General features: G+C 38.5%; 1 protein-coding gene across 5 annotated transcripts in view; it reads left to right on the forward strand.

The window, feature by feature from the left end:
* Positions 1-11,217, forward strand: part of RUNDC3B (RUN domain containing 3B) — an 86,713-nt gene that overhangs the window by 8,798 nt on the left and 66,698 nt on the right. For all 5 annotated transcript variants that reach the window (XR_002095833.1, XM_019508368.1, XM_019508369.1 and 2 more), the window contains exons 2-3: positions 3,747-3,880; positions 7,522-7,607. Coding sequence is in view for 4 of the 5 variants with exons in the window: in XM_019508368.1 (XP_019363913.1) it covers positions 3,747-3,880; positions 7,522-7,607 (220 nt within the window). In the remaining variant the exon portion in view is untranslated. The remainder of the gene's footprint in view (positions 1-3,746; positions 3,881-7,521; positions 7,608-11,217) is intronic.

Raw genomic sequence — 11,217 nt, forward strand, 5'->3', positions numbered from 1 at the left:
AGAGGTGGCTGGGCAGTGGTTAATCAGAGTATTTACAATTTTGAAACAGAAAAAACCAGGAACCCTGATGCTCAAGACCATGATCATTTTTAGAATGAAGGTAAGGCTTTAGATTGTAGGAAAAAATGGATTTGAAAGGTTTTGCAGAATTTGCTGACAGAATATTTGTTCTTATTGTCCCCTTCCAACTGCCTGACAAGTTCAGTGGATATATTACTGAGATACTAAGAGAATTTTGGTTTCCATGTTTGAGATCGGAAAGCTTGGAGTCTAAAGCAGAATTCCTGGAGTGGTGGTTGAGAATTGTGATCTCTGAAGTCAAGAACTTGGAGGAAAGATGAATCTGTCTAAAGAGCGGCAGTTCATTTTCTTTGCAGAGTTAAAGGTGTCAGCAGAAAAAGTAGACATTTTGTATATGTTAGTGTTATTTTTATAAATGCGTTTTTTCTTATGTTGTTCTTTGTTTTTTACTGTTACGATTACATAATACTTTGCTAAGTGTTCCTATATTTTTATTTAATTACATGAATTAGAAGTTGCTAAATGTGAAAAGGGCTCAAGGGTGCAGAGGAACAGAAGGGGTGCAGAAGTGGCAGCAGCTGTGGCTCTGACCCTGACCCAGGATTGGAGCTGGAACCAGAGCTGCAGTAGCTGCCTGCCTCCCACTGCGCCTCATACATGATTCCAAGATGAGGATCTCTTTTCCCCTTGTTAAATGGGGGGAGGGGATTCATCTTGGAATTGAGTAAATATGGCATATATTCTTAAACACAGTAGGTTCTTGTTGACAGAATGTTCAATTTTGTATTCCATGTCATATGACAGAAATCTAGAAATAGTCTAAACTGTCATCTACTTCTAGCAAACATTTTAAAAAAGGTGTTGTTTCTGCCCCACATTTTCAAAGTGGTATATTTAGTAGGGCAGTTCGTTCTAATTTGAATCATAACCTAAATTCAACAAGAGCAGGTGATATTATTAGAGCCCAACATTTAGTTATTCCAATATTTACACACCAACAGGTCTGGTTAAGCTCAGAAGTGCATTCCAGTTTCACTTCAGTCAAAAGTGAAACTATTACCATGAAAATATTTTGGTGTCCTACCTCCTATACTGAAGAGCAAAAATAATTTTGTACCTGCAGTGGATGGATGGCTAAGTGAAACAGTGACTATCACTAAAATAAAAAAAGGGAGTACAAATTACTTTGATATTTCAGAAGCTGTTTGCATAGCACATTTGCTGAACCTTCCAGTATGTCTTGGTAGGCATACCATACCATGCAGAAACGTGAGGGGATCCAGTTATCTAAAATTAATCAGTTTTATTATTCCCCTATTCATAGACTGCTTAGAATTGATGCCATGATTCATTATGAATCTTGTGAAATAAGCAACCGTTTTCTTTAATCTTGTTCAGACATCAATAATGATCCCAGATCCACACCTGTATGCTTTTGTGAAAGAATGGGCAATAGACCTGGCCAAAACTTTAGAAGAAAAATCACCCAGTTGCTATCTCAATATGACAGAACAGCAACAGAAAGCCAGTTTGGATCAAAAGAAGTCTCTTAAGTGAGTTAAACCTCAAAAAAGAGCCTTCAAAAAGTGGAAACTTGGTTATTGTACTAGGGAGGGGTATAAATAAAATATGGGAGTATAGGGAAAAAATTAGGAAGGGCAAGGTACAATTTCAGATGGAACTGGCAATGGACATAGGCAATAAAAAGGGATTCTGTAAGTATGTCAAAAGTATGAGAGAAACCTGAGAAACCATATGTCCTTTACAGAATACAGAATCTAATTAGGGATATTGCAGACAAAACTGAAATATTGAATGCCATTTTTTTCACTTCACTTTTCACAAATAAGGTCAGCTACCAGATGTGTGTAATTGACAGCAAAGATAGGAAAGGAAACACATAACCTAGAGTAGAAGACCAAGTTAGGGATTACTTGAAGAAGGTGGACACTTTGAAATGAGAAGGGCTGTATGGGATGCACCGTAGTGTACTAAAGGCTTCAATGAGGCAATATTGGAGCCATTGGCTATTCTCCTTGACAACTTGCAAAGGTCAAGTGAGTTCCTGGATGATTGGAAAAGAGCAAATGTAGTGCCCATCTTTAAGAAGGGGATGAAGGAGGATGCGGGGCGTTACATACCAGTCAGAACTCGATACCTAGAAAGGTCATAGACCAGGTCCTGAACAAATCCATTGTGAACCACTTAGAGGAAAACAAGATGATCAGGAGCAACCAACATGGATTCACAAAGAAAAATATCATACCTTAACAACCTGATTTCTTTCTATGATAAGTTGATGGGCTCTGTAGATAGAGAGGGAGCATTAGATGTGACATGCCTTTACACAGTCTCCTCTGACATTCTCATTAACAGGCTAAGGAAGTACGGACTAGACAGAATTAAGGTAAATAAATGATTGGGTCATTGTGTTAAGTGAGTAGTCATCAATGGCTAGTTGGATGGAGGTCTCTGTTGGAGTTCCCCAGGGGTGTGTTTAATGTCATTAGTAATGATTTGGGATTGAGTACACGCATGGCAAATTTGAGAATGACTCTAATTTGGGTAGAGTTGCAAACCTCTGGAGGGTAGGGCTGGGATCTAGAATGATCTGGATAAATTGGACAGCACTCATGAGGATTTACTTGGAGTACTGTGTCCAGTTTTGGGCTGCACACTTCAAGGATATGGATAAATGGGAAAGAGTCCAACACAGAGCCACAAAAATGATTAGAAGTATAGGATGCATAATTTATGAGGAAAGGCTGAAAAGCTAGTGTTATTTAGTGTGGAAAAGAGAAGACTGAGGGGGGATTTGATAAGTCTTCAAATACCCGAAGGACAGTTTATATAGCAGATAAAGATTGGCTTTTCTTTGCAGCTGTAGGGCACAGAACTAGGAGCAATGGCCTCAAGCTGAGGTAGAAGAAATTTAGGTTGGGGGTTAGGAAGAACTTTCTGACTTGGAAGGTGGTCAGGCATTTGGAACAGAGTACCTATAGAAGCTCCATCACTTGAAATTTTCAAGAGCATGTTGGAGAGAGATTTGATCGGGATAGTTTAGTCAAGGGTGATCTTGCCATGAGCAGGGAGCTCACCTAGATAGTCTGTAAGGTTCCTTTTAGCCCTACCTTTTCCTATGATCCTGTGAAGTCTGTTCTTAGGTGGGTGTCTATCCATATATAATGTAAAAAAGATTTAATAAGAAAATGCATCGCTCCACATCTATTTCTTTTCCATTGGAAATCAACCTGCAAGGCCCCAAGCTCCATTACTGCTAGGTCTAGAGGCATTTCTACTGTAGCATGAACTGGCATACGTTTTCATGTTTTTAAAAATCACACCTTGTTGTATGTCGTCTTTTTCTGGTTTTGATTCTTCTCTCTAGTCACATACCTGGCATCTGCCCATAGTCCACAAAGATCTTGGAGTTTCCGTGAGTTTGTGCAGTTCTTACTTTACTTGGGACTCTTGACTCCTATTATAAGTTCTCTGTACTATTGCAAGACATCTTTTTTTAACATTAAGTATTTTTATCTATACTGTGGTTTCAGAATAGGCTACACTGTATTAGTACAGGTCACTTTTTATCATAACGCATTATATAGTTTCTTGGGTGTCAGTGCAGTAGTGTAGATCAAACTTAGGATGTGTTCAAAATAATGTTCTAATTGTTTTCATTACATCTAGCAATTCATATTTTGCCTGTTGTTTTGTGTATTAAGGGCATATCACCTGGTTTGGTTATGAAAGCCCTCGTAGCTTCTGGGACTATATTCGAGTTGCATGCCGTAAGGTATCACACAATTGCATCTGCAGCATTGAGAATATGGAGAATGTCAGTTCTTCTAGAGCCAAGGTAAGAAAGAAAAATGTTGAATATATTGTATATTACAATATTTACTGGATGTATGGTATGGGTTTTATTTTATATTCCAGAAGGTATTAATAGGTTTATCCTCTAAAATCCTTTACAACTTTTAAAATAACTATATATTTAAGAAGTATTGCCAGACTTATAAACCATCTCTATGTAAATATCACAAATAAAATGGTACAACAGTGAGCTTGGTTCTTTGTTTAAAAAATTAAGTACGATAATCCTCAAATCTCTCTATTGAACAGGATTTTATCCTGTTACGTAAGGATGATCCTCTTTATACTATGTAGCATGCATGATTTTTATAAATGGAGTGAATCATACCTGCTGTGATTAATATTAAAATGGGATATTTGTGCGGTTTTATGTTCAGACTAATATACTTTGAGTAAATGATAACCAAATATCTACTGTCTCTTTAATGGATATATAATTTATTCATTAACAACTGCCCATATATTTTTTGGAACCATTCCTTGTGTTTTGGACCATGTCTGGTTTTCCATTCATCAGTAATTTTTAGCAAGTTCAAAAGCAAATATGTGACACATTCTTTGATCATTTCTGCCATGAAATCTTGAGTTGCCAAAGGATCGTTAAGTAATATGTGTCCAGCAATTTATAAAACCTGGTTATCAATACCATCCTAGCAATATATGATTGCATTTGTCCAGTATATTTTCTATAAAATCTCACCATATTTTCACCAATATGTATTGGTGTTCAGTATACATGTGTTTTTAAGCTGACTGGTGTAAAGTAACATATCCTCCATTCATTGTGCTACAGGCAGTTGTAAGCCCTCTTTTCCATGCATTCCTCTACAATGGACACTTCAGGAAACTGTATGCAAAAATACGTATGAACTGCTGTTATATTGGTTGTTTCCTAAATAACCACAAGTCATTGTTTCTATCAAAGTTTAGCTTTTTCTGTAAAACTGATTTTCTGGAAAAGATGAAAAATGTTATATCTGATTTTGAAGGAGTAATCTAATAGGCAAGTGAACTAAGTAAAGTTTAGATTTGATTGTTAAATAAACTGGAAAATGTTCTTGGAATAGCACGCCAAATGCTTGCATTGCTCAACTTTTCTGGTCTTGAAAACGCACTGCTTTATTTGAATCAAAATAGTTTTCACAGTGGTTGTCACTGGTGGAAGGAAAAAAACCCCTGTTCTATCCCAAAGTTTTGCAATAACCTTTCATAAATAAAGTGAGTAAATTTTTTGAGAGTATGACTTATTAATTCATGATAACCTAGCATATTTACACAATAACCATATTTCTTATTTAGTAAAGAGTTGCTGCTTGGACTGCATTAAAATACCCCAGAAACCACTGTTGATTTGGAATGGCTGTTTTAATGGGGCTTATAATGTTTGGAACAGTGTACTGTGTTAAATGAGTCTTTGCAATTTAACTATGCTGAGTCCTGGTCAATATTCTGTATAAATTCTTTTCTGAATTTCATATAAAAACATTTTCTGTGTTTTTTAAATGGTGGCGTTTTTATCTCTGGGTATGGACAAACAAACATACATTTGAAGTACTCCAAATCCTGGTCCAATTAGCAGCCTTCAAGTTTGGAGTGCTTCAGGTCCATGCAGCTCCTGAGCCTCTGGGATGCATCAAAATGGCTATGAACACATACAGGAGCAGTGTCATCCACCCCCCTGGCTGGAGCCTTTCATGCCTCTGAAGGGGTACCCATAGACAGCTCAGCACATGAGAGCAAGGATCCTTATTGGTTCTCTGCCTTATTCTTCTCTTCTTCCTTCTCTTCCCCGCCCCCCCCTCAGTATAGTAGTTTGACATTTTAAACTGCACAGCTTCTCTAGGTTGTTTGAGATGCAGATGCATCAGAATTTTATAGAATCTGTTGCTTATGTATACATAAATATTTTCTGGAGGATTGACTTCTTGAAGTCTGGAAAACTTATTGGTAGTGTTTGAAGCATGGCATAATGTATCTTAAAGCTAAGTGTTTTCTGAATTCTTGGATTTCCTTAAATGTTTATTTAAGGGAATGTTTGGATTGGATAAAAATATAGCCCTTATGCTAATGACAGCTTTTTGATATGGTCTGGCAAATTTTTACTCCTGTGACTTTTAAATTATTTATGCCTTATTTATGCAAAAGGCTCCTGGGATATTGTGAAAAATAAAAATGACAATTCACACTCCTGTCTAGTTTTCCTGTTTAATTTAGATGAGGGACATTTAACTTGCATGGCTCCTTTTTTGGCTGGTATAAAAAACAGACACTTAAGTGACTAACGGCAAATGTTCATATTGGACAAGACTTCAAACAAAGTTCTGCTGTATTCCATCAATATATTTATCTACATCAAATGACAACAAAAATGTATCTTTCTCTTGATTTTTTTCCACAAGCGTGATTTAATATTTTATTATCCTTAATAAACGCAGCTCATATAAATTGAGATAATGGACTATAATCTGATCTAGCATTTTTGCTAGAAATTTTGTCATGGGGCAAAGAGCTGCATATACTTTTTAATTTTTAGTAACAAGATGATTTGCCATGTTAAGTTGGGGATAGTTTTGCTGGATGTTGCAAGTCATGATGGTCTGCTTAAATAATGTAACATTATGATTACTGTAAATACACTGTTTGAAATACTGTGTCTTTTGAATTATGACTCTCTGCATTAAACACACAGTGTTTAAGTTAGTTTGCTTAACTATAAAAAGCATGTCCAAATGCCCAGCAGTCTGTCAAAGTTCTTTAACACATTTATTCTAGAAGTAAGGACTTGCTCTGCCCAAATTTTTCAACTCTTTCTAGAGGTGTATGAAATCAGAGATTGTTGACAACTGTAATGATTCACATATTACTTCCAACTCTACTTTGCCACCGTATTAAGAATCTTGATGTGTGATCTAAACTGTGCACTTTCTAATTCATTAATGCGGGTTAGGGGCATGTGTTTTGATATATACTTGGCTGGTAGCAGTGAATTATGAGTTTTAATTTTTAATTAGAAAATGTATGGGCTGTATTTCTAGCTATTTATGAAAAATAAAAATTATTAATGGTTTTATACGTGGGCAGTCCCATATTAGATTTTAAATATAGGTAAAAATACCAATATGTTAACAAGCTGAGGTGGAATATAATAGTGTTGGAAAGGTGCACTACAATACGTGGAGAGTCTACAGAATTTTCAAATCTGTTTGCACTAAGTCAGATTTAAACACTTCTGTGACATACACTATCTATAAAGATTAAGAGTAGAAAATATGTTTGTGTTGTCTTACAAGAGCATTCAACTAAGAATTGTGAACTAAGAATCTTTAGTCTAAGTAATATGTAGGCCCCTCTCTTGCTCTGTATGCCTGTATCTGCAGGCATATCACATGTAAAAGTAAAGATTCTTGATTCACAGTTCTTATTTCAGGGCCCCTGTAAAATGACACAAACACGTTCTCTACTTTTTTTCTCTCCTTATCACTGTAGTAGGCAACACATTTATATTGTTAATGGCTTTTCTCCTCCAGCTGTATGGATCTGCTTTCCAGAAATACAAATGAAAACTGAAAAGTGCTTCATTTTACTTAGTTTAAGATTTTTAATGTTATTTGTTCTTCCTCTTAGGGCAGAGCCTGGATCAGAGTAGCACTTATGGAAAAACATTTGTCTGAATACATTTCTACAGCTCTGAGAGACTTCAAAACAACCAGGTGTTCTAATGTTTTACTTTTTTTTTATGCTAAAACTTTAAAATGTTGCTTCAGCAAGGGATTTGGGTCTGGGAATGAACTTTCCATTTAATCAAAAATCATAAGCAATAAATAGTTCTGTGCTTGCATACTAATCTAGAGACTGATATTTGTTTGTTAGCATTTGCCATAATTCGAAACTTCTGTGTCCCCCTCTGATTATAAAAGCTGTTGAAGCTTTGTTTGAAATTGTGTAAATTACATTTTTGTAGAGAGAAATTGTTTCAGCTTCCAGGGACACTTATACTAGTCCCACTGCTGCAGGTTCACTAGTGAATAAAAGAAACCAAATAGCCTTTATTCACTGCCTGATGGTTGGTCAAACAGTGCATCTTTACATATGCATTCTTCATCATAGACTGGTATATGTATAAACATAGCTGGATATTATTCCTTCCTCTTGGGTATCAGTGTATTATCATTCTAATCTGCTCTGTTGTTCCCGTAACTATCTTATCAACTGTCAAGTTACTTGGGAAGCTGCACCTTGATTAAGGCAATACTGAATAGAGGGAATTTTTAACAGCTTGACTTCTATACCTCTCAGTCTTTCAAGGATTTTCATCAGGTTCCTTGTTACATTTCCAAGGAGGGTCTGACAATCAGAGGAGAGACTATACTACCTCTGAAAGACTCTAGTTCTGGTAACACAGGATATAATTTATGCTTCCAGCTCCTGGGAACTCAGACCAGGCATTTCCTTTCTTGTTATCCAAGGTCTACAAACATAGCACCCGGATGCTCCATTGCCTCTGGCATTGGTACCATCATAGAGGGAGTATTTGGCTACAGTGACTCTGCCCTATTCCCATATGTCACTAGAGCAGGGGCTATTTGAAGGACACCACTGATTTTTTTTCAAGAAACTAGATTTGCATTGACAAGCTTCTAGTAAACACCCTATTAGCCATCATGAATGTCACTCCTCTATACCATCATAGCATACTTCCTTCCCTCCCCTCCCCACCCAGACAGATTACAAGCCATAAGACATGTTTTCCATGACAATGACACCACTTCTGTTTCAATCAAACTTTCTCATTGTCCTCATGCACATCTATTTCAGGTTTCACTCCTATACCTACAAACAAATGGTACTGCCACAGCCATATGCATGGCCCCCGATATGCCAATATATTTATGACAGACCTTGAAGTTCACTTCTGCTGCTGCCCTTTGTTTCTTCTGGTATACCTAAGGGACACTTGTGTGGACATATGAGAAGGACTCTCTAGACAGATTCCACCAGGACTTGAACAACTTTCACTCCTCCATTAAACTGACTCTGGAATACTCCACCCAACATATTCATGTCTTGGACACCTTTGTGAAACTTTGCACTTACCACATGACCACCATATTGTATTGTGAATTAACCAACTTCTACAGCTACTTCCACGTTACCACATGTCTAAGCACAGCACTAGATCCAACATCTACACAGCTACGCTCTTCATTGCAACCAGATTTGCTCTGATCTTACTTACCAGGATGCACACATTTACGAAAGTGAACAGGGATTTCTACACTTCCAATCCACAATTCATAGCACTTGAATCGAGAGACATACTCAGCCCTCACCCCAATCTGTTACAATAGCAACCCTGTCACAAAAAGAACAAAATCTTTTCAGCTTGAACACCTTGGACACATTATTAATGACATCCAGCCTCTCAAGGAGAATGATGATCATCTCAAGATAGCCACGGGGATGAGCCTGTTCTGGTTTATAGGCAGTCCCCCAATTTCAAGCAGTCTCTCTCCAGCAACAGATTACATAACTCCAGTTTTTCCCAAGGCATCAGGCCTTGTTCCAGACCCCAATGCCAACTGTGCCCCCTCATCAACAGAGACCACAATCACCTAGAGCGCAAAAATATCCAGCACACCTACTGGCTGGTAAGTGACCCTCTCAGCAGCACAGAAGCGGAAGGGGATCTCAGAGTCATAGTGGACTCCAAGATGAACATGAGTTGTCAGTGTGACAAAATCATCAGGAAAGCTAATCGCACTTTATCATGCATCAGCAGATGCATAACTAATAGAACCAAGGAGGTGATACATCCCCTCTATGTGACGGTGGTCAGACCGCAGTTGGAGTACTGCGTCCAGTTTTGGGCACCGTACTTCAAGAAGGATGTTGATAAACTCAAGAGGGTCCAAAGGAGAGCCACTCATATGGTTAGCGACTTACAGGACAAGCCCCGTGAGGAGAGACTGAGGGACCTGTACTTCTTCACTCTCCGCAAGAGAAGGCTGAGAGGTGATCTTGTGGCTGCCTACACATTCTTTAGGGGAATGCAGCAGGAGATCAGAGATGCTCTGTTCACCATGGCGCCTCTTGGGGTAACAAGGAACAATGGTCACAAACGGACAGAGAGCAGATTTAGGCTAGATATCAGGAAAAACTTCTTCATGGTAAGGGTAGCCAAAATTTGGAATGGGCTTCCAGAGGAGGTGGTGCTCTCCCCTACTTCGGGGGAGTCTTTAAGAGAAGGCTGGATAGGCATCTGGCTGGGGCCATCTGACCCCAGCACTCTTTCCTGCTTAGGTAGGGGGCTGGACTCGATCTGTTGAGGTCCCTTTTGACCCTAGCATCTATGAATCTATAACTTCAGAGTAGCTGTTTTTAAACATTTTCAAAACCAACTTGGATGCAAAAATTTGGTGCAAGAAATCATGGTTGGATTGTAGATTAATAATCCACACAGGATTGCGGTCTGCACAGGGATGATGGATTCTTATCTCATAAACGAAACTAGTTTTTATAATCATGATGGCCTTCAATGGATTAACTACTTTGTTTACCTGGATTGGGGTGGAAAGCACACACATGAAAACTTTGGCCAATGTACCTTTCATAGTAGAAAATTATAATAAAAACATCTCTATCAGGCAATTTTAAACTTGAAATTTTAAAATAATAATTAGAGAAAACAGAATCTAGCTTTTTTTCTTTGCAACATGTACTCTATACCAGTTAAAGTGGTTCATGTGGGCCAATGAGAGGTAAAGCGCTGCTCGACCTGGTACTGGCTACTGGGGATGACCTAATCGGTGACCTAGTGATTGATGGGAAGCTGGGTGACAGCAACTATGAGCTGATCACCTTCACCATCCGCCGTAAAGCTGGCAAGTCAGTCAGCAACATGGAAGTCCTTGACCTCAGGAAAGCCAACTTTGACAAGCTCCGGAGGCTTGTCAGTGAGGCTCTAAGGGACCACTAGGGGATGGGAGTTCAGGAAGAGTGGTTGCTCCTCAAAGTAGCAATCCTCAATGCACAAGCTAATTCTGTTCCATCTTGGAGGAAAGGCAGCAAGAGGGCACAGCAGCCCCCCTGGCTCTCCAGGGATCTAACGGACCTCCTGAGGCTAAAAAGAAAGGCCTACAAAGGATGGAGGATGGGATTCACCTCCAAGGAGGAATATTCTGCACTGGTCCGGTCCTGCAGGGAGCAAGCCAGGAAAGCCAAGGCTGCAACTGAACTCCAACTAGTTTCAAGCATCAAGGACAATAAAAAGTCCTTTTTCAGATATGTGGGGAGCCGGAGGAAAAGCAAAGGCAACACTGG

This window comes from Gavialis gangeticus, unplaced genomic scaffold (genome assembly GCF_001723915.1).
Source record: "Gavialis gangeticus isolate Ggan-Ray unplaced genomic scaffold, GavGan_comp1, whole genome shotgun sequence".
NCBI classification, from domain to species: domain Eukaryota; kingdom Metazoa; phylum Chordata; order Crocodylia; family Gavialidae; genus Gavialis; species Gavialis gangeticus.